At 36.1% G+C, this 27,439-nt stretch overlaps 1 protein-coding gene across 3 annotated transcripts in view; it reads right to left on the bottom strand.

Moving 5' to 3' along the window:
- SPOCK3 (SPARC (osteonectin), cwcv and kazal like domains proteoglycan 3) overlaps positions 1–27,439 on the bottom strand; it is a 495,206-nt gene that overhangs the window by 310,661 nt on the left and 157,106 nt on the right. For 2 of the 3 annotated variants that reach the window (XM_043565988.1, XM_043565979.1), the window contains exons 3-4: positions 18,597–18,605; positions 18,460–18,505 (exon numbers count right to left, since the gene is read on the bottom strand). In XM_043565988.1, the coding sequence (XP_043421923.1) occupies positions 18,460–18,505; positions 18,597–18,605 (55 nt within the window). The remainder of the gene's footprint in view (positions 1–18,459; positions 18,506–18,596; positions 18,606–27,439) is intronic. The other variant, XM_043565996.1, reaches the window with a different exon arrangement.

The raw sequence follows: 27,439 nt of genomic DNA, 5'->3' as shown, positions 1-27,439 counted from the left end.
ACTCCTGTATCCCTTGGATAAATTCCTAGCAGTGCTATTGCTGGGTCATAGGGTAGGTCTATTTTTAATTTTCTGAGGAACCTCCACACTGCTTTCCAGAGTGGCTGCACCAGTTTGCATTCCCACCAACAGTGCAAGAGGGTTCCCGTTTCTCCACATCCTCTCCAGCATCTATAGTCTCCTGATTTGTTCATTTTGGCCACTCTGACTGGCGTGAGGTGATACCTGAGTGTGGTTTTGATTTGTTATTTCCCTGATACAGAGCGACGCTGAAGATCTTTTCACGTGCCTGTTGGCCATCTGGATGTCTTCTTTAGAGACGTGTCTATTCATGTTTTCTGCCCATTTCTTCACTGGGTTATTTGTTTTTTGGGTGTGGAGTTTGGTGAGCTCTTTATAGATTTTGGATACTAGCCCTTTGTCCGATATGTCATTTGCAAATATCTTTTCCCATTCCGTTGGTTGCCTTTTAGTTTTGTTGGTTGTTTCCTTTGCTGTGCAGAAGCTTTTTATCTTCATAAGGTCCCAGTAATTCACTTTTGCTTTTAATTCCCTTGCCTTGGGGATGTGTCGAGTAAGAGATAGCTACGGCTGAGGTCAGAGAGGTCTTTTCCTGCTTTCTCCTCTAAGGTTTTGATGGTTTCCTGTCTCACATTCAGGTCCTTTATCCATTTTGAGTTTATTTTTGTGAATGGTGTGAGAAAGTGGTCTAGTTTCAACCTTCTGCATGTTGCTGTCCAGTTCTCCCAGCACCATTTGTTAAAGAGACTGTCTTTTTTCCATTGGATGTTCTTTCCTGCTTTGTCAAAGATGAGTTGGCCATATGTTTGTGGGTCTAGTTCTGAGGTTTCTATTCTATTCCATTGGTCTATGTGTCTGTTTTTGTGCCAATACCATGCTGTCTTGATGATGACAGCTTTGTAGTAGAGGCTAAAGTCTGGGATTGTGATGCCTCTTGCTTTGGTCTTCTTCTTCAAAATTACTTTGGCTATTCGGGGCCTTTTGTGGTTCCATATGAATTTTAGGATTGCTTGTTCTAGTTTCGAGAAGAATGCTGGTGCAATTTTGATTGGGATTGCATTGAATGTGTAGATAGCTTTGGGTAGTATTGACATTTTGACAATATTTATTCTTCTAATCCATGAGCAGGGAATGTCTTTCCATTTCTTTAAATCTTCTTCAATTACCTTCATAAACTTTCTATAGTTTTCAGCATACAGATCCTTTACATCTTTGGTTAGATTTATTCCTAGGTATTTTATGCTTCTTGGTGCAATTGTGAATGGGATCAGTTTCTTTATTTGTCTTTCTGTTGCTTCATTGTTAGTGTATAAGAATGCAACTGATTTCTGTACATTGATTTTGTATCCTGCAACTTTGCTGAATTCCTGTATTAGTTCTAGCAGACTTTTGGTGGAGTCTATCGGATTTTCCATGTATAATATCATGTCATCTGCAAAAAGCGAAAGCTTGACTTCATCTTTGCCAATTTTGATGCCTTTGATTTCTTTTTGTTGTCTGATTGCTGATGCTAGAACTTCCAGCACTATGTTAAACAACAGCGGTGAGAGTGGGCATCCTTGTCGTGTTCCTGATCTCAGGGAAAAAGCTCTCAGTTTTTCCCCGTTGAGGATGATGTTAGCTGTGGGCTTTTCATAAATGGCTTTTATGATCTTTAAGTATGTTCCTTCTATCCCGACTTTCTCAAGGGTTTTTATTAAGAAAGGGTGCTGGATTTTGTCAAAGGCCTTTTCTGCATCGATTGACAGGATCATATGGTTCTTCTCTCTTTTTTTGTTAATGTGATGTATCACGTTGATTGATTTGCGAATGTTGAACCAGCCCTGCATCCCAGGAATGAATCCCACTTGATCATGGTGAATAATTCTTTTTATATGCCATTGAATTTGATTTGCTAGTATCTTATTGAGAATTTTTGCATCCATATTCATCAGGGATATTGGCCTGTAGTTCTCTTTTTTTACTGGGTGTCTGGTTTAGGAATCAAATAATACTGGCTTCATAGAATGAGTCTGGAAGTTTTCCTTCCCTTTCTATTTCTTGGAATAGCTTGAAAAGGATAGGTATCATCTCTGCTTTAAACGTCTGGTAGAACTCCCCTGGGAAGCCATCTAGTCCTGGACTCTTATTTGTTGGGAGATTTTTGATAACCGATTCAATTTCTTCGCTGGTTATGGGTCTGTTCAAGCTTTCTATTTCCTCCTGATTGAGTTTTGGAAGAGTGTGGGTGTTCAGGAATTTGTCCATTTCTTCCAGGTTGTCCAGTTTGTTGGCATATAATTTTTCATTGTATTCCCTGATAATTGCTTGTATCTCTGAGGGATTGGTTGTAATCATTCCATTTTCATTCATGATTTTATCTATTTGGGTCATCTCCCTTTTCTTTTTGAGAAGCCTGGCTAGAGGTTTGTCAATTTTGTTTATTTTTTCAAAAAACCAACTCTTGGTTTCCTTGATCTGCTCTACAGTTTTTTTAGATTCTATATTGTTTATTTCTGCTCTGATCTTTATTATTTCTCTTCTTCTGCTGGGTTTGGGCTGTCTTTGCTGTTCTGCTTCTAGTTCCTTTAGGTGTGCTGTTAGATTTTGTATTTGGGATTTTTCTTGTTTCTTGAGATAGGCCTGGATTGCAATGTATTTTCCTCTCAGGACTGCCTTTGCTGCGTCCCAAAGCGTTTGGATTGTTGTATTTTCATTTTCGTTTGTTTCCATATATTTTTTAATTTCTTCTCTAATTGCCTGGTTGACCCACTCATTCGTTAATAGGGTGTTCTTTAACCTCCACGCTTTTGGAGGTTTTCCAGACTTTTTCCTGTGGTTGATTTCAAGCTTCATAGCATTGTGGTCTGAAAGTATGCATGGTATAATTTCAATTCTTGTATACTTATGAAGGGCTGTTTTGTGAGCCAGTATATGATATATCTTAGAGAATGTTCCATGTGCACTCGAGAAGAAAGTATATTCTTTTGCTTTGGGATGCAGAGTTCTAAATATATCTGTCAAGTCCATCTGATCCAATGTCTCATTCAGGGCCCTTGTTTCTTTATTGACCGTGTGTCTAGATGATCTATCCATTTCTGTAAGTGGGGTGTTAAAATCCCCTGCAATTACCACATTCTTATCAATAAGGTTGCTTATGTTTATGAGTAATTGTTTTATATATTTGGGGGCTCTGGTATTCGGCGCAGAGACATTTATAATTGTTAGCTCTTCCTGGTGGATAGACCCTGTAACTATTATGTAATGTCCTTCTTCATCTCTTGTTACAGCCTTTAAAGTCTAGTTTGTCTGATATAAGTATGGCTACTCCAGCTTTCTTTTGGCTTCCAGTAGCATGATAAATAGTTCTCCATTCCCTCACTCTCAATCTAAAGGTGTCCTCAGGTCTAAAATGAGTCTCTTGTAGACAGCAAATAGATGGGTCTTGTTTTTTTATCCATTCTGATACCCTATGTCTTTTGGTTGGCGCATTTAATCCATTTACATTCAGTGTTATTATAGAAAGATACGGATTTAGAGTCATTGTGATGTCTGTATGTTTTATGCTTGTAGTGATGTCTCTGGGACTTTGTCTCACAGGGTCCCCCTTAGGATCTCTTGTGGGGCTGGTTTAGTGGTGACAAATTCCTTCAGTTTTTGTTTGTTTGGGAAGACCTTTATCTCTCCTTCTATTCTAAATGACAGACTTGGTGGATAAAGGATTCTCGGCTGCATATTTTTTCTGTCTAGGACACTGAAAATCTAGTGCCAATTCTTTCTGGCCTGCCAAGTTTCAAAAGAGAGATCAGTCACGAGTCTTATAGGTCTCCCCTTATATGTGAGGGCACGTTTACCCCTTGCTGCTTTCAGAATTTTCTCTTTATCCTTGTATTTTGCCAGTTTCACTATGATATGTCGTGCAGAAGATCGATTCAAGTTACGTCTGAAGGGAGTTCTCTGTGCCTCTTGGATTTCAATGCCTTTTTCCTTCCCCAGTTCAGGGAAGTCCTCAGCTATGATTTCTTCAAGTACCTCTTCAGCACCTTTCCCTCTCTCTTCCTCCTCTGGGATACCAATTATGCGTATATTATTTCTTTTTAGTGTATCACTTAGTTTTCTATTTTCCCCTCATACTCCTGGATTTTTTTCTCTCTCTTTTTCTCAGCTTCCTCTTTTTCCATAACTTTATCTTCTAGTTCACCTATTCTCTCCTCTGCCTCTTCAAGCCGAGCCGTGGTGGTTTCCATTTTGTTATGCATTTCGTTTAAAGCGTTTTTCAGCTCCTTGTGACTGTTCCTTAGTCCCTTGATCTCTGTAGCAAGAGATTCTCTGCTGTCCTGTATACTGTTTTCAAGCCCAGTGATTAATTTTATGACTATTATTCTAAATTCACTTTCTGTTATATTATTTAAATCCTTTTTGATCAGCTCATTAGCTGTTGTTATTTCCTGGAGATTCTTCTGAGGGGAATTCTTTCGCTTGGTCATTTTGGATAGTCCCTGGCATGGTGAGGACTTGCAGGGCACTGCTCCTGTGCTGTGGTGTATAACTGGAGTTGGTGGGCGGAGCCGCAGTCCGACCTGATGTCTGCCCCCAGCCTACCTCTGGGGCTACAGTCAGACTGGTGTGTGCCGTCTCTTCCCCTCTCCTAGGGGCAGGATTCACTGTGGGGTGGCGTGGCCTGTCTGGGCTACTTGCACACTGCCAGGCTTGTGATTCTGGGGATCTGGCGTATTAGCTGGGGTGGGTAGGCAAGGTGCTCGGGGGCAGGAGGGGCAGGCTTAGATCGCTTCTCCTTAGGTGATCCACTTCAGGAGGGGCCCCTCTTCCATGGGCCTCTCGTCTGCGCTTGGCTCAGGCGACTCCGTTCTGCTAATCCTCTCGCAGTTTTCTGGGTTATTTAGGCAGGTGTAGGTGGAATCTAAGTGATCAGCACGACGTGCGGTGAGCCCAGCGTCCTCCTACACCGCCATCTTCCTTCATTTTCCACTGGAAATTCCTTTTTTAATTCCAGTATAGTTAACATATGCTGTATAACATACAGTGCTATATTAGTTTCGGGTATACAATAAAGTGAGTCAACACTTTCATACCCTACTCAGTGCTCATCATGAAAAATGTGCTCTCTTAATCCCTTTCACGGATTTCATCCATCCCCACCTCCCCTCTGGTAACCATCAGCTTGTTCTCTATAGTTAAGAGTCTGGTTTTGGGTTGTCTCTTTTTTGATAAGAATTCTTAACATTTTAGAGTGTTGTTGAGAAAAAAAAAGTTACTGTTTGCAAAATTCTTAAAAGATACACCCGAACTAGCTATAAACTAGCTATAAATCCAGTTATTAATATGCCACAGAAAAGAGAAAATATTTTTTAAATGTGTGAAATGTATATATCACAGTGTTATGCAAACAGTTAAGATGTTTGGAACCTAAACAACAGCCTATGAGTTTTCTTACATATCCTCTTCCCTGCCTCTTTATTAACTATCTCTTGAGAGCCTTCAGGGTTTAAGTTAAATGTTAATCTGCAAACATTACCTTTGGCCTTGGGTTAATTAACTTATCCAAATTTGAAGGGCTATAAATAGTACAGCCCAGACTCAAACCCAATACTACCTGATATCCAAGCCCATAAAACTTTCATAAAATAATGTTGCCTCCTGTCCTGCATTAAAGTTTGGACTTTTAAACATGTTGTTGCCTATCTTGCACTAATATTTATTTTAACTTCTAAATGTTCTGTATGTAACTGGATATACAACCATCTCCACTGCAGAATGGCCATAATTAGTTTGTGTTTATAATGATGGTTAAAAGTAGTAAGGGGCCCCTCGGTGGCTCAGTCACTTGAATATCCGACTCTTGATTTCAGCTCTGGTCATGATTCCAGGGTCGGGGAGTCAAGACCTGCATTAGGTTCTGTGCTGAGGGCGAAGTCTAAGATTCTCTCTCTCTCTCCTACTATGTCTCTCTCCCTCTGCCCCTTCCCTATTGGTGCTTTCTCTTTCTCTCTCTCTCTCTCTGAAAAAAATAGTAAGTAATAATTTTATACTGTAATGGGAAGGCACAGGACTAGGTGATAAATGATGTAAAGTTAAGTAACTATGAAGTTAACAACAGCAAGCCCCATTCTTCCAATCATATGAAACTGGATCATATGAAACATATAAGAACATTGTAAAATGTACAAACCTAATAAAAACTAACTGATATTCAGTCAGCCAGCTATATGCTGATGATAAAGCATTTTAAAATAAATTTGATAAAGTTGCTAACCACGTTTTCTCCAAATATTATTCTAAAATGTTACTTTTGCCGAGTTCTCTTGAAAAGTAAATTAATCCTTCTAATGAAAAACTGCTACTCTTTTTAAAAAGTAATATGAATAAAAATTATTGGCAGAACTGTTACATGTCAACCTTTATATTCAAAGATGTATTCATTAACATGCCATTAACAGGACTTAGAGAATACCAGAAAAATAAAACTTAGGGACTACAAGAAAGCTTTGAAATCATTCTCTGTAAACTTCTCATTTTATTTTTTTAAACTTTTTTTAATGTTTGTTTATTTATTTATTTCTTTATTTATTTATTTATTTATTTTGAGAAAGAGAAAGACTGTGAGTCGGGGAGGGGCAGAGAGGGAGACGCAGAATCTGAAGCAGGCTCCAGGCTCTGAGCTGTCTGCACAGAGCCTAATGAGGGGCTGGAACCCAGGAACCACAAGATCAGGACCTGAGCCGAAGTTGAAGTCGGATACTTAACAAAATGAGCCACCCAGGCACCCCTGCAAACTTTCGTTTTAAAGATCAGAAATTAGAAGCCAAATGCATTGGATTAAATGATCTTGTGCAAAGTTACACTAAGTGGAAGGAATTCAATCCTTCTTTTTAGTGGCAACAGCAACCTCTTTAAGAAGTTTAACTTGAAGTTGCGATGAATAATCATGGAAATAGCTAGATCCCCCCCCTCCCCATGCCGCATAAAAGCTGATTCAAGTCATGATTCAGAGAAGCCTCAGAATTTGGAATCAAATGAAATAGATATGAATTCTGGTTCTTACTCTGAATAGCTGTATGATCATGGCCAAATTATTTTCATTCACTAAACATCAATTTTCTCCCTCAGTGTAATGGGAGCATGGAAAGGAATAAAAATGGGAGCAAAATAAAAGCAATAAAAATGAAAGTTCATATTGAGAATTGGGTGAGATAAAAGCTAAATGCTCATAGTATGTAGTAAGTCTTCAACAAATGGAAGCCTTTTTTAGACACTTGAAAATTACACTTTAACAAAGTGAGCTAAATTAGTAGGCTGTTTTGTTATTAAACCATTAATAAATGAACAGAAACAACAAAAACATGTTAGAAAACAACAAGATTAGTATCTAGATCTGAATACTAATTTCAATTGCATTTATGAATATTGATGTAACCTGAGCAAACAAAACCCAAATTACTTCCAGTTTCTTCATGTGTTACAATTAACAACAGTCTTACTCCCCTTGTAAACTTTGAAAGATTTTGTGTGTGAGTGAAGGTCAAATGAAACAATGTACATGAAAATCCTGGGAAAATGCTCTTTAAAGAAGTCAAATTGCTGTCAATAAACTAAATAATAAATGTAAATTATAACTTAAACACAATAAAGTATAACTTCTTCAAAAATCAGTATTGTATCAAATAACCAAACTCATCTGCTTGTATTTGAATGAGCCAAAATCATACTCAAATTCCCATTCTTCCACTCATTAAGCTTTTCTTTAGTCATTTAATTAGATATAGCAGATGTAGTAATAAATATCTCAAAGTAACAGATAATGCAATGTATTTGCTACTTGTAGCATTGGGAATAAAAACAAGGAATACAATAAGGAGTTACGTAACTTTTTTTTTTAACTTAAGCTCAGAACAGGTCGAGAACGAATGCATTTGTTGGAGAGTTTGTGAGAAGTAGAAAGTACAGGGAAAGAATCCACTCCTTGAGCTGACAATGCAGTGGGCAAGGTATGAAGTTATGTACACAAAATACTCCCCAGGTGAGTTTGAGGAGTGGCTTGATTATAATATCCCTGATCTACCAACATATCCAAAATTAATATGTGGAAGGAAAAATAATCCATATTTAAGAGCTTTTCATACTTAAAACACCTTTTATAAAGTAAAATAATATTTTTCTTAAGATTAAAAAGATGGGCTCGCATATAATCAGAAATAATCAAGTGGTTCTGAACACGTACACAGAATTTCTAGATAAAATGGGCAAACAGTTGATGGTTTATTTCCTGATGCTTTGAAAGGGTTGCAGTCTGAAATACCTAAAGGGCAAGCAAATTATGCAAATAAGTGATGTGAATTCTCATTTACTACTAGAGGGAATGCAAAACGGTACAGCCACTTTGGTAGACAGTTTGGCAGTTTCTTACATAAATAAACATACACTCACCATATGTTTCAGCAATCACACTTCTTGGTATTTATCCAATTGAATTGAAAACTTATGTCCACAAAAAAAAAAAAAAACCTGCACACAGTTGATTATAGCAGCTTTATTCATAATTGCCAAAACTTAGGAGCAACCAAGAAGTCCTTCAGTAGGTGCAAGAATACATAAACTGTGTGGAATATTATTCAATGCTAAAATGAAATGAGTTATCGAGCCATGAAAATACACGGAAGAAACTTAATGCATACTGGGAGTGAACAAAGTCAGTCTGGAAAGGCTACACATGGCATGACTCCAACTATATGACATCCTAGAAAAGGCACAACTATGGAGACAATAAAATGATCAGTGATTGCCAGTGGTTAGGGGAAGGGAGGGATGAATCGGCAGAACACAGAGGATTTTAGAGCAGTAAATACACTCTATGATACCGTAATGACAGATTCGTGTCTTTCTACATTTGTCTAAACCTACACAATGTATAACACCATGACAATGACATCAACTAGGGACATTAGGTGATTACGATGTGTCTGTGCAGGTCCCTCATTCTGGTGGAGGATGTTGACAATGGGGAAGACTGTGTATGTGTCCGGGCAAAGGGGGTATGTGGGAATCTCTGCTCAATTTTGCTATAAATTTAAAATGGCCTGAAAAATGAAGTCTATTTTTAAAAAGCCTTAGTAATATCTTTATTATTTAAAGTTAGAAAAGTAATAATAAAGCAAAGGAGACTTTCTGATATTACTATTTTACGAAGTCTGTTTTTTAATTGTATAAAATTGAGTTTTATATTAACAATTGGAAAAGCTGGAAAAACAAAATATGAATTATTGATTCCACCACTGGTATTCTTTCTCAGCATACACATGTGCCACATACAAGCCTAATACATCTCATTATGTTAATTACAAAACTGTAAGTTATGTTACTTAATATGGTAAAGCAACAGTTTGTTTCACTCAAAGTCTTAAAAAATACAAATTCCTTCAAACGTGTCAAGGACGATAAATTTTTCATAAAAACTCTCAAAGTAACTATTGTTCAGGAGTATTGAGTCCAATAACTTATAGGGCCATTCTGATTATTGAAATACTACATAGAATGAACAAATTCCTATATTAGGACAAAACGTGTTTTCAAATGCATAAAAGCAGTAAAAGCTTACTTATTTCATTCAGAAGAAATAGGAGCGAGAGAAGGAAAAGCACTTACTGAACATTTCACATATTACTGAATGCATAGGTTTTGCAAACTTTTTATTCAGTTTCACAACTATGTGAATTAGGAATTTACTATTATATTGTTTCACAACTATGTGAATTAGGAACTTACTCATATTAAGGGAAAACAACTCTATAATGGTGAAATTACTTGCATAAGGTAATATAGCCTGTATTGCCATAATAGTGATTTAAACTCATGTCTAGATAACCCAGTCAAATGCCTACTCAATTCTCCTGCCTATCAACCATTTACTTCAGTTATGTCATGCAATTAATGCACAAAGGAGGAAAGCCTGGTAGAATTATCAAGAAATATGCTTAAGAGGAGAGAAAAAAAATATCTAGGACTAAATAGCAAAATTGCCAATCTATAAAAAAAGTATTTATGAAATGTTAGAACTGAAAGAAACTGTGGCTAATGTGTCTATATGATGAGCAACGTAGTATTCTAATAAAAAATTTTTCACTAATTTTAAAATTAATTGATTAATTAACCAATTTAAAGTCTTCTAAAAAGAGTACCATATTGGCTACTTCCAAATATTCAAATAATTTTCATGTAGAAAGCTGAATTTACTCACTCTTGATCAAGAGTACAGGGCCAAGAATTGGACACAAGAAAACAGATTTTAGTTTAAGAAGCAATTTTCAAATATTAAGTGTTTTGTGAAGATGGAACGGCATATCCAAGTGGAAAGTCAAGGCTGGACATAGGAAACAGTTAAGAGGGCAAAAGTCCCTTAACCGTATGAGTGGCTGGACAAAACCGCCTCTGAGTTTCAATGCCAATGCTTTAATGCACTACAAACACATACACTTCTTTTCCACATTTCACATAAGGAAGTGGGGTGAGAATTGTGGCCAGGATACCAGTGAAAAGTAACTTCCAAGAAGGAATTCCTCAGAAGCTTTTGTACATCTTTGAAAGAATTTCTTGTCTCACAGATATGCTGCAAGTTATTCCCAGGCGATAGAAATACACCCCAATGCAACAACACTTGTACTTATTAGATAACAATTATATAAGTGAGTTTAAAAATCTATATTCCTACACTCTGAAAATTAGAATAAAATTTATAAACGCATCCTTTCCTTGTTAGGAGCAATTCTAAATGTGATCCAATGTGTACCTGATGGCTGACCTTTTAGCTACCTATGTTCCCCTGTGTCATTCCTACCATGTCTTTGCATGAAAACGATGTATCTCTGAGTTGAGAAACAGACCAAAAATGTGCATACAGGATGAGCTAAATCTAAAGCCATATTGCATACTGAAAGAGAAAATAGACTTCTAATCCACTAATAAAATTTTAATCCCAGCCACAACACTTACTAGTTTTGTTACCTTTATCAACCCCTCTCAACTTCAGTTTCTTTTGCAAATTAAAGAGTATATCCACTTTTTAAGATTAGTACAATGATTGCCTCATATATAATATCTGACACATAGGAAGTACTTGTTCAGTGGTAATGATGATTTTTATTTTGGGGGGATTTCCTTGATTCCCAAAACCCATTCCTAAATCTGTTTTAGCACCTGTTTCTGGTACCAGATCTGAAAAGGTGACTAGGTTATTTAAAATTCCCTGACATTTGTGGTTGCCTTCAAAATTAAGCTATCTGGACAAAAATAACTCTTTGCAAGGCAGCTATGCTTACCACTGTACCACCAACACCAGAAATATCTCTTTGTACTGCAAACAGAATCACTGAGAAGAATTATTTTGATAAGTAATTACTTATACCCTGTGATTCCCCACTGTATCTGCACAAAATAAAAAATGCAGATTTTAAAAGACAAAAACATTCACACTCATTAGGATAGATTGTATTTAAAACACACACACACACACACACACACACACACACACACAGAGGCATACACAAAGTGTGCAGGATCAGTCCCAGATCATGCTTTTTACATGAATGTTTAGTAATTTTCATGTGTAGGCAGGAATAAACATTACCTCTCTAGTCAGTGGAAGATTCTTGTTAAAAATATGACTTCCTGGGGCGCCTGGGTAGCTCAGTCGGTTAAGTGTCCGACTTCAGCTCACGTCATGATCTCACAGTCCATGAGTTCAAGCCTCTTGTCAGGCTCTGTGCTGACAGCTCAGAGCCTGGAGCCTGCTTTGGATTCTGTTTCTCCTTCTCTTTCTGCCCCTACCCTGCTCTTGCTCTGTCTCTCTCTGTCTCAAAAAAAATAATAATGAAAACATTAATTTTTTTTTTTTTAATATGACTTCCTGAGTGCCTGGGTGCCTCAGCTGGTTAAATGTCCCACTCTTGTTTTCAGCTCAGGTCATGATCTCAAGGTTCGTGGGATAGAGCTCCATGTCGGGCTCTGCACTGAGAGCAGAGCCTGCTTGGGATTCTTTCGCTCTCCCTCTCTCTCCCTGCCCCACTCATGCTTTCTCTCTCCTTCTATCTCTCTCCCAAAATAAATAAACTTTAGGGGCGCCTGGGTGACGCAGTCTGTTAAGCGTCCGACTTCAGCCAGGTCACGATCTCACGGTCCGTGAGTTCGAGCCCCACGTCAGGCTCTGGGCTGATGGCTCAGAGCCTGGAGCCTGTTTCTGATTCTGCGTCTCCTTCTCTCTCTGCCCCTCCCCTGTTCATGCTCTGTCTCTCTCTGTCCCAAAAATAAATTAAAAAAAACGTTGAAAAAAAAAATGAAAAAAAAATCAAAATAAATAAACTTTAAACAATATGACTTCCATATGTATCTACTGTTTTTTTTTCAATATTCACAATACTTATTACTCTGTTAGGTTAACAAGGTCTGAGATAAGAATCTGATTTCTTAAAGTCTTTTAAGTATATTTAATCAATCTCTTGCTCTATAAATTTGAGTCATAATTTAGTAACACATAAGGTCATTAAAAGGAAAGAAATATAATTTACCTTCTTAAACACATATGTAGGCGTCTGTGATATGAACCAAATGAAGTATTATTAATCTTCATTTTATCTTGTAAATTAAAAATATAATCCTCTACACAATGCTTATTATCCAATGAATAAAGTAATACTAACACAACAGAGCAATGTACGATTCTGATTCCTATATTTTATGAAATATTCCTATATTTATTTTCCTAGATTGTTGGGTAAAACAAGTTAAATAACGTTCTTGTATTTAAACATTAGAATTTGATAGGAAGAGAAAGTACATTTCTCACTTAGAATCACTATGTAGCTCTTAGGTACTAAACCCAACATAGAGCAAATGAACATGAACTGTTAGTTTCTAAGTTGAATATTATTTTTCTGCAGGTTTTCTAGAGGGCTCCTATAAGCCAAAGTTGCCAACAAGGATAATATAAATAATGTATGATGTAAAATGACATGGTTATTAGCACTTGAATACCTAACAAGTAATTTGTCCAAAATGATACAAAAATACTAAATCAATTCTTGGGAGTTGATCAAATAATGATTCAGATCAATTAACGGTTCGGAATTTACATTTTAAACGATTGAAAGCATTTTTAGAAAATATTATGATCATATAATTATCTTTGCATATTGTCCCCACTGAATCCCAATTCTGAGAACACCAATTCTTCCACTAGAAAAATGCCAAAAGCCCCAAGTGCTCAAACAAAGCAGCATTATGGTACTACCATGCCTCTATTGTGAAGCATGGATCAGACCTACCTATTGTTTCAGACTACTATCAATAAATACCATCTAAGACAATGAAAAACAAAGATCCTCATATAAACACGTGAAAATTAAAGTCATCTGGGAGAGAGGCAATACCTACATTGTGCAATCCACATATACTATGCCTTAAAAAGTATGCTCGAGTATTTTAAGGAGGGAAAGATAAGTCGGTGGTGCATTTTCCAAACACTAGTCTTTCTCAGTTTCAAAAATAATTATAGCCATAATACAATGAATAGCTCTGTTCATCGAAGGGAATAAAAGTTCCGGAGGAAATCTCAACAGCTTTTCCTTTGTAGCCAGAGACTGACTGCAAAGGGATATGTCAGGATGTGACTGTTCGTATATGTGAGATGTTTTGCAAAGGATGGGGAAATTTATGGGGAGCAGATGAAACTCTAATAACTGATCCTGATAACAGAGAAACAATGAATAAGTATATGGCTGAGCATCCCACTGTCCTTCAAAAGAGCTGAGTCTTTGTTCTAACTTTCCACCAATCCTTGCAAGAATGGCTTATATAGATACCAGGTTAGCTGTTCACGCATCTGTCTCTCCTGCCTAGACTCAGCAGTTTAAGTTTAGCAGCGGTCTCCTAGCACACAACTTCTGGAGGAACTTGTGTTGATTTCCATGCCACTAATGAGCCAGTAGAATTCAGGCTGCCCTTTGCACAGAGTTCCAGATTTAGGAAGAAAGCCCCTGACAAGGGTCTGTGAAGTGGCTTAAGTACGCTGATCTGTCAGTAATCACACCCCTCACCCTTCTTTCCATAATCCAGAAATCTGCCTGAGCAGGGGAAATACATCAACAACGTGAAACTGATTCGTCTTGAAATCTCTCAATCTATTTAAATTCAACATCTTTATTATTAGTCTATTGATTGTAATTCGCTGCCATAGTGGATACCAAGAGGAACAACTCCAAGCCGGATTAGATAGTAAAATTAGGGAAATATACGCAAAGCACATTTTGCTTCCAACTATTTTATCTCCGGGCAACTGGATATCATATACTGGAGAAAATAATTTTTTAATAAAAGGTGATCCTTGTACATATAACACTTTAGTACAAGCAGATTCTCTAAGCAACTGACAGGAATTCCTGTAAAAAAAATTCAGTGACTTATCTATTATAAATACAAATTAATCCATGACCAGAAACAATTTTATGTTAATGGCATGAAAGGAAAAAAACCTGGCTTTTTACAACTCTAGCCTATCTATTCAAAGAATTTATTGAATTGTTTAAAATGTTTTTCTAGGTTCATCTATGCATTTCTCCTTTAAGTTTGTAACAGTAAACATTAAACCTTCATGTCATATTCAAGAAGATACATATCCTCATTAAAACTTCTTTCAATTCTATTCTGTCAACTCATGATTAGCCACACTAATGAATAGAAGTAATGGCATAGGGGAGCCTGGGTGGGTCGGTCAGTTAAGCATCCGACTTTGGCTCAGGCCATGACCTCATCATTCATGGGTTTGAGCCCTGTGTCAGGCTCTACACTGACAGTTCAGAGCCTGGAGCCTGCCTTGGATTTTGTGTCTCCCTCCCTCTCTCTCTGCCCCTCCACTGCTTGTGCTCACTCTCTCTCTCAAAAATAAATAAATAATCTTTAAAAAAAAAAGTAATGGCACAGAAAATCCATGTGGAGAAATAAAAAGAAATTTATATTTGGCACCAGTATGCTTTACTTTATTATAAAGCAGAATTTTCCATCACCAAAATAGTTTTACTTAAATTCAGTTGAAACTATTACATTTTCCCCAAACTCTTACTGTTTTAGTGGTAAAATGAAATCGATGTAAAAAACATTCTGACTTATGAAAGGAAACGCACAAGATAAAAAATGTGTCAGGGCGCCTGGGTGGCTCAGTCAGTTAAGCATCTTACTCTTGATTTTGCCTCAGGTCACGATCTCATGGTTCCTGAGTTTGAGCCCCACCTCAGGGTTCTACACTGACAGTGTGGAATCTGCTTGGGTTTCTCTCTCCTGCTCTCTCCGCCCCTCCCCGCCAACAAAGCAAATAAGTAAACTTTAAAAAAAAGAAAATTTGTCACAGTGAAACCACAAGGTAAATAAGCTATATATGAACAACCATCTGAGTTTTACCTAGAAGAAAGCTTGTAGCTGCAAATACATGTGTATCTATGCATATGCAAATATATGTATGCTTATTTATGTATGCATGTGCAAATTTACGCATATATGTAGAAACGGTTTGGTGATGAGAAATGCCATTTCTGTCATGAAATATTAATATTTTCATGAGTAGTACTTTAATTTCTGCATATTTTCTGGACCAGTCTATTGAAAAGTAAGTAAAATATAATTTAAAATAGATACTGTAAAAATGGTATAATATCAGCATATAAAATATAATGCTAAGATAACTTTTTTCTTCATTCAAGAAATAGGTAAACACCCCCAAAAAGGAAACTGCAGAAAATCAACTTATATTGATGTGATATTGATGTCCATACACCATGAGAAATATATTTAAAAACTACTCATAAAAAGTCATGAATTATTTTATGTTCAAAAATTCAATCATATTTTGAAACTAGTACTTAACAGAAGATCTCTTCCTCATAAAAAAACAAGAAGCATTGAAATCAGCATATCTCAAGCTCTTCTATCCAAATGATGTGAACTATCTATCTTACTCAGAACTAAATGAGAATAGGATAATTTTTGTCACTCCTCAGTATGGTCTACAGATAGGTTAGTTAATAGGACTGAAAGCCAAAACAAATAGAAAACAAATACATGTATCTCAATCTAACTTTTTTCCATTTTTCTTTTTTTTTTCCTTTTGATGCAAAACATCAACTATGCATGTTCAATCAGCCAAAACCCAGGGTCTGATAATCTACAAAATATTGTTTCAAAATCTGGTATTCAAAATAGTATGTCATTATTTCATTTTAATGCTATCATATGAGTGACAGTGTCACATAGTAATTAGGACATGGGTTTCAGGGGTCAGATTGCCTGAATCCAAATCCTGACTCTGCCACTTTGCAGGAATATCATCTTGAGTAGGAGCTCAATAAGTACTTCACCTTCTTCATCTACTTGACAAGGTTGTTGCAAAGATTAAATGAACTAATATACTGAATACTTCGAATAGTGACTGGATATAGGACGCTGTATAAATATTAGCTATTATCATGTCATGAGCTTCCCTCTGCCCAATAAATATGATATTTTTGACAAATTAGTAGGCTAAAAACCTCTTTGAAAATGAAACTGAATCAATTTTACCAGGGTTTGGCAGCTGCCTACAGCAATCTTTCCTTCTTCTCCTTGTTTTTTTCCTTAACAGGCGATAAACTGTAGTTCAACAAATTATCAAACACACACATGCATCTTTATTGTAATTGGATGCACCAAGTATGGCAAATTTAAGTGTTAACATCCATTTCATAGAAAATTCTGATTTTTCAAGGATTATGAGTCCATCATAAAAATTCATTTCCCAAGAAAGCTTGCAGATATAACTCAGTCTGCATGTCATTACGCTTTTTAATTGCCTGTCTTTGAGTACAGTTGGCTTGACTTATATTGTTAACGAAATCCAAAAACAAATTTGTTGAATATAAAATGTAGACTCTACAAATAAACACTCTGGATAATAATAATAATAAAATTACATGAAGTATATAGGAGAAACAAACTAATATTAAAGGGGGGATTGGATATGAATGAGTGTTTCACACTGCAGATTACCATCAATGTTGATGACAGTCCCCAGCTAGGTCCACCCAGGTTGGTTCCCACTCAGAAATCATTCATTACACATATTAAATGACATAGCCAAGTACCCCAAGCTTCCCCTACTAACACATTACAACTCATTCCTAAAAACGATGTCTATTTTGGGGCGCCTGGGTGGCTCAGTTGGTTAAGCATCCGACTTCGGCTCAGGTCATGATCTCACAGTCCATGAGTTTGAGCCCCGCATCGGGCTCTATGCCGACAGCTCAGAGCCTGGAGCCTACCTAGATTCTGTGTCTCCCTCTCCTCTCTCTCTCTCCCCCTCCCCTGCTCACACTCTTTCTTTCTCTCTCTCTCTCTCCCTCAAGAATAAGTAAAAGTTAAAAAGAAATTTTAAAAAATGATTTCTATTTTTAAATGGTACTCCTTCAGGAAGTAATATATTTCATAAGGTTACTTCAGTCAATGTAAAGCAGCAATTTCTTTTTTTCCAGACTTTAAAAGGAAGAGTCTCTGGTTCTAATATTACAGAATTTAGCAAACAAATCTAATTACTTATATAGCTTATGACTGCATTGAGCTTGGTGTTTCTATTCTCATGCGCATCTTCCTATCTCATGTATATTTCCTGCTTTTCCTTCTCCAGTACATAAAGAGAAGCACAAACTGTGAGTGGATGTGGGAGAACATTAGTGTTATATATAGCTTTTCCTTTTGGGTCTTACTAAGACCCCAGCTGAGTCTAATTATCAGTCTTCTCTGTTTTATGTTTTTTTAAATTATTTTTTAACGTTTATTCGTTTTTTGAGAGACAGAGAGAGCATGAGTAGGGGAGGGGCAGAGAGAGAGGGAGACACAGAATCTGAAGCAGGCTCCAGGCTCTGAGCTGATAGCACAGAGCCCAACGTGGGGCTCGAACTCACAGACCACGAGGTCATAACCTGAGCCAAAGTCCAACGTTTAACCCACTGAGCCACCCAGGTGTCTCAAGTCTGCTCTGTTTTAAATGGAAGTTTTTATTAACTGAAACAGAGACTATAAAGTCATCTGTTTTGAAATCTTGCACAAATAAATCTATATCCTAGTGAATGTGCTTGAATATACTTGAAAACTGGATTAAGTGACTAGTATCAACTAATAAAAATGGGCACGATAAAGTTCAGAAGCCTAAATCAGTAATCTAAGATATGTATCTAAACATAAAAGACATCCTGGCATAATCATGTTACCTAATTCGCTTATTACTGTAATTAATTTTTGTATGAATTGTCCCATTATCTAAGCTCTCTTATTTAGTATTTTAAGAATCTAACCAATAATAAATATCATGTTTAAAGTACACTGATTATAAATATGTAATGATTTTAATTTAAAAATAAAATAGATTCTTACCCTGATCGAAGGCCTTTCCTGGACTCCAAGTGTGGAAATAATCATCCTAAGGAAGAAAATAATGTGAATTGAGTGTATACGAGTAAGTAAATTATAAATATAGAATAAAATATGAAATACAGAAGCTGAATACAAACCTCTACTTCCTGCAATGGCAAGCAGCAAATTATAAAAAAAAAACAAATAAATAAAAAAATAAAAAGAGGAACAAGAGAGAAACAATAGTTATCAAAAGGGAACACACTGTTTACATGTTATAGAAATGTTTTTCAATAAATGTGTTCATTTTCAGTGCAAGTCAATGTTTAGTATAATAATTTAATTATTCTTCATTGTCACTTCACCTAAATATTATAATGCAATACTTTCAGTTGCAATTCAATGTGCAATAGAACATGCAGATAATTACCCTAAGCTAATAAGCTATGAAGGTATCTTCCCAGTTTCCAGTTATACAGCTTCATTTTTCCACTAGTACAATAGTAAATGAAACCATCAATAGAGCAGCAATAATACCAAGTGAGTCTGCACTAGCCCATATAGTATAAGTAGATTTTATGCAAATCAGTCACATGATAATTGAATATCTAAGGAGTTCATCAAAATGCAATTGGAAGCTTGAAAGAAAAATGCATACCTAATTAAATCTTGCCTAAAGTTGAAATCTTTAATATGGAAAAGAATCATTACAATATACTTACTGTACATTTAGTAAACATGACTATGACTATACCACAGTAATGCGGGGCAATGTATACTGAAAAGATTTTTTAAAAAGCAAAGCACATTGACTAACTCTATTGTATTTACTGTTTTACCACCCTTAGAGCCGTGTAGATGTCCCTCATACATATCACATTTTATGGTAGATAAAACATACTTAACTGTGCAAATTAATAAGCTGTATCATCATTTATGGTAGATAAAACACACTTTAACTCTTCAAATTAATAAGCTATTGTCACTGTTGTGAGAAAGAGCAGAAAATCATGGTGAGGCTCCTTGATTGAACATTTCCTAACTCCACACTTTTAAACATACTAAAGTGAATGCATTGGAAATCTACAGAACCCAGGGAATCCAAAAAGGTCAAGTAGAGATTCTTTGAATCTTCATTCTAACCTCTTTGCTAATAACTCCGATGTTCAAAGAGGAAAATGTTGCACATTTTAATTACAGAAATAAATACACTTCCCTATTTTACTTATTCAAAAATTTTAGGGGTGCCTAGCTGGCTCAGTTGGCAAAGCACGTGACTCTTGATCTCAGGGTTGTGAGTTTGAGCCCCCACATCAGGCGTAGAGTTTCCTTCAAATTACAATATTAAAAAATATTAAACTGTTGCAAAAGTTTTTCCTTATTGTGACTAATCACTCACTCATCACCACCTTCCCACCTTACCAATTTCAAATGAAAGGCAAAGAAGGAAGAAAGAAAACTTCAGAAATTATTCCTATCAATCTTATATTCAGATTGAGGTAGGGTTATGTGAAGACAGTGGTATATTATGGCTGTCTCCATTAGTAGGTACTGCAATAAGTTATCTAGGATCAGGTGAAGGGAAGATCACACAACTGGATAACTAAAAACTTATTGATTACTTAGTCCCTTCTTAAAATATCTTTGTAAAACCATTACAGAATAAAGAATTCTTGGACATTAAACTTTCAAACTAAAGTCCTCCACTCAAGTCTCAAAACTTTGGCTGAGAATCATAATGCACTCATTTAATAACTTTTGTTTTTTAAATTACATCTCGGTGTGTGGGGATGATGACTACTAGTCATTCCACACACGGGGAGGAGTTGGAATTTCTCCTGAATCATAACAAAACAAAACATACAATGAAAACTAGACAATGAGAATAAGTGGTGGATTTGGAGACAGGAAAACTTAATTTAAGTCTGACTTTAGCACTTATTAGCTGCATCATTTTAGAAAACGATGTAAAACTCAGATTCCTGCGACTAAAGTTGGAGGGAAAATACCTTCCTATATGGCAAAGGTGCTGTGGGATTAGTTATAAAAAATATAAATATCTGTACAATATGCAACATAAAAGAGGTGATAAAGCATACTTGCTTATCGAAAATGCCAGCTTCATTTCTGTTGGTATGTTTGGGCAACATCACCATTGGCCAGCCTCTCATTACTGCTAACGAAGTCCTTTAATTTTTCTGGTTCCTTAGAAAGGACCATGAATTCCTCAAAACATTTTTGAAAGTGATGTCCAAACTGCATGCCTTCCCACATATCAAATGTAAGATGCGGTGAACTTTTTTAAAGCCTATCATTTATGATTGTAGTTAATGCAAGAAGGCAAGTTTTCTGCTATCACCTCAGACTCATCTAAAGTGGTACAGCTATCAGCGACATCCCCCAAGAAGATGTGGGTAAGTTTTCATTGCAGTAGTGACTCCACTCATAAAATATCAAAGAGAAGTAGAACGAGGAACAGATGTGAGACTAACATCATTAGCACTGAAGCTCAACAATGTGAAAGCAACATGTTGATGCCACACAGTGTTTGAAATCATCAACATCTATACGGATTAGCAGGAATTAATTGGAGAATATATATATACATATATTATATATATATAATATATATATGTATATACATATATATATTATATATATATATATGTCCATGGCAAAACCTCAGCCATATTTAATTAACTCCCTCAGAATAATACAGTCATCACACCTGTCAGAATGGCTAAAATCAAAACTATTAAAAACAAGTGATGACAAGGATGTAAAGAAAAGGGAACCCTCACGAACTATTGGTAGGAATGCAGATTGGTGCAGCCACTGTGGAAACATTAAAAGATAGAACTACCTTACAATCCAGTAATTGCAATCCTGGGTATTTATCCAAATAATACAAAAAGCACTAATTTGAAACGATATATGCACCCCTAATTTATTGCAGTACTATTTACAATTGCCCAATTACGGAAGCAGCCCAAGTGTCCAATGATAGATGAATGGATAAAGAAGATGTGGCATATATACACAGTGAAATATTAGGCAGTCATAAAAAAGAATGAAATATTGCCATTTGCAACAACACGGATGGAGGTAGAGAGTATAATATGAAACAAAATAACTCAGTAAGAGAAAGGCAAAGACCATATGATTTCATGCATATGTGGAATTTAAGAAACAAAACAAATGAGCAAAGAAAAAAAAAAGAGAGAAACCAAGAAAATGACTCTTAACTATACAGAACAAACTGATGGTTACCAGAAAAGAGATGGGTGGGGGGATGGATGAAATAGATGAAGGCGATTAAGAATACATTTACCATCATGAGCACCGAGTAATGTATAGAATTGTTCAATCAGTGTATTGTACACCTGAAACTAATATAACACTGCCTGTTATTTATACTGGAGTTAAAATTAAAAACTTGATAAAAAAGTAACAGGCTTTATCTTATTTGAAGTACACCATTTTCCAAGATAGCTTTACAAATAAGAAATTTACATCTTGGAAAAAAAAAGATTAACACGGTCATGTTGGGTTACTTTGGGGCCATAGCTATCTAGAGATTTATAATCATAATGTGAAACATGAACCTAGTTCTTTTGGTTAAGTCAAGGGCAATGTCAATGTCTGGCCATTGTGGGGATCTGAAACAGCATAGAAAAGCAAAGTAGTTTGCCTATTAGCTATTTTTAGATATTTTTCTTTGTGTTCTCACATCGCTAGGCTTTTTTTTCCCCCGAAAATGGTTTCACCTCATTAAATCTTAGGAATTTTGCCAGAATGAGAGATAAAAGTATTTTCACATAAGTGTTCATTCAGGCACAATCTCTTTTGTCTCAAAAAGCTTTGTGTAAAAATTGGTTGTTCTCAAGCTTCAATTTAGATCACAAATAAGCCAACCTGGGATTTCAAAAACAACTATAAGAAATACCCCCAGTTGGAGAAGTTCAGGTTCAGATGACACATGCACATCAGGAATTATGAAGAGTGTTTCTTCTGGTCCCTTGTTCTCTTCAAGGGAGGAAAGATTGGGCCAAAAGTCCCACACTGAAAGATTCTATTTATTCCCAAGGAGCAAGCAAACCAGCAAAATGTCTACATTTAGGGGGAACATGAAAGATAGGAAGATCCCTAATTTTTAAACTTTCAACAACAATTTTGTTTTTTGATTCAAATCTCCAGAATCAAAGCAAAGGTAAGTATAATAAGCAACTGCTCCACTTATTGGCAGAAACTTGGTTAGCCTTTCTATACGTACGCAGAAGTAAAACACTATTGGTTAGCCTTTCTATATGTACGCAGAAGTAAAAACACCATGATGACAATTGTGTGAACCCAACTTGAAGAGTAGGAAGGTAAATTTCCTAGGATTTCTGTATTTCGTGATTATGTTCCCCAAACCCTGTCAGACAAAACTTCAAAATTTCTCTACTAACATTAACACTTACTGTTTACTGTGCTTCAAAAGCTAAGCTAAACCGTGAGGCACGGCCACTTCTATAGCTAAAAAATAGCATTGGAAATCTGTTTTTTTTTAATATGTTATCTATTCCGACAAACTTATTTACATATCTCACCATACTATGGGAAGAGTGGCTTGTATAGTAGTTAAGCCAGTAAATTCCACAAAAGGGGAAATTTCCCTGTGTAGAAAAACTTAACACATGACTTGATCACGAGATAGAGTGAGTAAACTTTGTCTAGATATAAACGAATTATCTATTTGAGACAAACTATCTGCTTCAGGCCCCCAAATGTCACATTTATTATCAAAGTACCACTCATTTTTCCAAGTGATGTCCTAGGACCCTGAAAGAATTCATTTGTAACACTTTGGTGAGCCCTTTATTTTCGAGAAAGCACTTTTGCTCCCTGACTTACCACAGATTAAACACATAAATAAAATGAATTGTGCCAAAGGGCAATGCCATTGAGGGAATTCCTCAATTGTCTCTGAAAATCTCTGCAAATTGAAGTTAAATGCCTTCAGAATATATATGGCCACTTTTACTTTGATAAACAAAACTTGTAATTCACTAACTAACACCAGGGAAAAGCATAAAATATACTTAGTCTTAATAAATGAAATAAGGACTTTTAAATACTGGGAATCTTCTTTATAACTATAAGAACATGAATACACACAAAGAAATTGAGAAAAACAGTGGCTTGGAGTCCTATTCTCTCACCCTATACCAGGAACCCTTATAGGCACTTTACTCTCAGCATCTGTAAGAGGTAAGGGTTTCTAATATCACTCTTATTTTATAGATGAGGAGGATGAAGCAGGGAAAAACTAAGTATTTGGTAAAGCTTGCATGGAAGGTTAGAAATAGAGGTGGGATTTGAACTCCAGAAGTGTGGCCCAGGGCCTGCATGCTTGAACATTTGACCATACCACAAGTCAGCAACTGCGGCCCATGGGCCAGACCCCACCTGTTTTATAACTAAAATGTTATTGGAACACAGCCACACCCATCCTTTTACATACCTTCTATGTAGGCTTGGGTGTTTACAAGGGCAGAATGGAGTAGTTATGACCGAGACCATAAGGCCAAAAAGTCTGAAATCCTGCCAAGCTGGTCTTCTACTGAGAAAGACCCCTGTACTACTATCCTATATTGTTCTTCCCCCCATAAAAGAACACTTACTTAAAAATTAGAAAACAATAATGGAATACCGCTCTATTTCCACATAGGGAAACAAAATTTTTTGAAGGAAAGACGTGTTTAAGGTGTTTAATGTTCTGTATCTTTGTGATTGAACCCTCAAATCATAAAGCTTATAAATTTTCCAAGAATTTCATTTCCCCCTTCTGACCATAAGTCTATCATCTAGCTTGGGATATAATCTACGAATGGGTGTTTCAAATATCAGCACAAGAAATCAAGATACATAATTTTGAACTAACTAAGCATGATGATTCTCAAAATCTTTATGACGCAAAAAAAGTGTTTTAGGAACAGGTTGCAAATGTGTCCTCTGTATGAGCTCATGATCCTCAATTTGAAGTGAAAAACAAGGAATAAATTAAGATAAAATGCCTGTAGGTATTATAAGAGTTTTTCTAATCCTAGGACATTTCTCACATTAGTAAATCAAAGCTATAGTTACTGTTCACTTATTGGAGCAAAATTGTAAGGTATTAATAGAAAACAGTAAGTAGCAAATAAGTAATGAAATATTAATATTTTCCTATTTATTTCACATCTCTTTAGTATTTATAACAGTATTTCCTGTGTTTTCATAATTTGTCATTAAAAAAAACTAGGTAACTGAATATTGAGTACAGTTCAAATATAAGAATGGTTCATCATATCAAATATAAATAAAATGAATTTATATGATATGAAAATGTTGAACACATACTATCAGTCTGATATAAATCTTTACATATACAGTCAGTGAAATAGAATACAATTCAAAATATAAGCTAAATGCTGTGTAAAATGAAAAAAATGTTAATCATCATAAATGAAAGCAAAATATTATTTTTAGGATGTGCTATCTTTTTTTTTTTTAATGTTTATTTACTTTTGAGACAGAGAGAGACAGAGCATGAACAGGGGAGGGGCAGAGAGAGAGGGAGACACAGAATCGGAAGCAGCCTCCAGGCTCCGAGCTGTCAGCCCAAGCCCGACGTGGGGCTCGATCTCATGCACCGCAAGATCGTGACCCGAGCTGAAGTCGACGCTTAACCCACTGAGCCACCCAGGCGCCCCTAGGATGTGCTATCTTAAAAAAACAAAACTGTGTTAGTTATTTAATTATTGAGTCAAGAACGTATTTTTGTGATTTTTTTCCTCTGTAACACCAAAAAATAAACTCTTCAGATTAAGGAGTAGGGAGAATATATTTATAAGTTAACTCCAGTTTTTTCAGCTGGGTCTTTTATCATGGCTAATACCTGTGACTATCTTTTTCAACATACCTATTTTTAAACACAAACTGGAAGCTGTTTTGTTCACACTGCATTTTCATTTTTGTTTTGCAGGCAATTTTTTATTTGTTTTCATTATTTTATCATTTGATGTCATCATGTATACCTGGAGATTCTAATGCATAGTTGCTATTATCTACAGTAAGAGTGTTTATGTTCATAGTTCACTGGTTTGCAAAATCTTTGACCCAAAGTACAATTTATTCTTGCCCTCCAAGCTTTGCTTTGTGGCTATTCTCTTCTCCTTGATTTTCAGAATTACAGAGAAAAGAAAACTTTCTTTAAAAATGATCCTTTGCTCAATTAAAAAATGTAGTCATGTATGTATCTTGGAGTCTGTCCCATATTTAAGTTTTAGATTTCACATGTCTGAAAACACTCATGGAACTATAATGCTATCAAAAACATCAACACGGTAGTTTTTAAAAATAGCCCAGGATACTAGAGAGTTACAATCAGTAGTAAAAGATTATACGGAAGATAGTGGTTACAAAAAGTTGCCAGAAATCCATTTGATTCTCTGTGCATGGGTCGTAGATGAGATACCTCCTTCTCTCTTTAAGAAGGGTGGATAAGTTATCCACGGCTGCATACTAAATTATGCCACAATTTAGTGGCTGTTTGTTCTGACAGTTTCCAAAGGTCAAGACTCTGGGCATGCTGAGCTGAGTGACTCTGCCTGAAAGTCTGTCACAATGCTGCAATCAGGGTACCAGCCAGGGTTGCATTCTCTTCTGCAGGCTTGACCAAGGGAAGATCATCTGATCTTTCATACAGCTTTTTGCCAAGTTTGCTTTCCTTCCTAACTTTTGCACTGAGAGGTTCAGTTCCTCACTGGCTCGGTTCCTGTTCTTGCACACGGGCCTCTCTGCAGGGCAGCTCTCAACGTGGCTTTCCTTAGAGTGAGGACTCTTGTCAGAGACTGAGAGAAGATGTCTAATATAGAATGCGGCCTTTTTAAAGCTAATTTCAGAATGGTATCCTACCACTGTTGTACTATTTCTTGGAAGTGAGTTATTAGGTCCAGAAAATGCAAGCACAAAAGCATGAATACCACATGTGGGGATCATCAGGGGCCATCTTAGAGGTTCAATACCAAGATGGGGTGCTGGAAACTCTTTTCCTCATTTGACACTTCATTACTCTATTGTCAAGATTTTTAAGAAAAGGAATTTCAAATCCCACTCGTGTCTTTAATTTCAGGATTCAAAAAGCCTACTGTGTATACCTGTACTACATATATAGCAGTGTTTCAAAAACTATGTGTGGTAAAGAACCAGTTTCATTTTTCCAAATCTACTGCAGGACAAAGGGCAGGGGAAAAAATTAGCTACAAACAGAGAGGGAGGGAAGCCAACCATAAGAGAGTCTTAAATACAGAGAACAAACTGAGGGTGGATGGGGGCATTGGGGAGAGGGGGAAATAGGTTGATGGGCATTGAGGAGGGCACTTATTGGGATGAGCACTGGGTGTCATATGTAAGCAATGAACCACACGAATCTACCCTCAAAACCAACAGCACATTTTACACACTGTATGTTAGCCGATTTGACAATAAATTATATTTAAAAATTTCTTAAAGGACAAAAAGGGAAAAAAGACAATAAATTGAATTGTTTGAAAAATGAAATAAAAATATACACATAAAACATAAACCCAAATTCACTACTATTAGAGTTAATCAATATATGTTTTTTCTCAAACTGCTTTGGCATTTCTTTCAATCTTTACTCCCTGTTTCTGTACTGATTCCACACAGGTCGCAGACGAGCATTCAAGTGCAGACCATACCTTGAGCAACACTAATCGATGTGATATAGGGGATGCAGTTAGACACAAGCCTCCCAAACTTCATGCATCTGTGTTTGCAGTTTTTTCTGATGAAATTATATGAATCCAATGAATAATCAAATGTCTCATTTCCAAAAGTTTGAAAAATTTTAGCTCATTAGGCAGTTGTAAAAATTACATTAAAATAATATTTTCCTTATGATAATAAAAACAAAATCAATAACAATAATTTGTTTCTAATTGGTATGTGATTT

Source organism: Prionailurus bengalensis, chromosome B1 (genome assembly GCF_016509475.1).
Source record: "Prionailurus bengalensis isolate Pbe53 chromosome B1, Fcat_Pben_1.1_paternal_pri, whole genome shotgun sequence".
Lineage (NCBI taxonomy): Eukaryota > Metazoa > Chordata > Mammalia > Carnivora > Felidae > Prionailurus > Prionailurus bengalensis.
The sequence above is the reverse complement of the archived record's forward strand: the minus strand, read 5'-3'. Positions and strand labels throughout refer to the sequence as shown.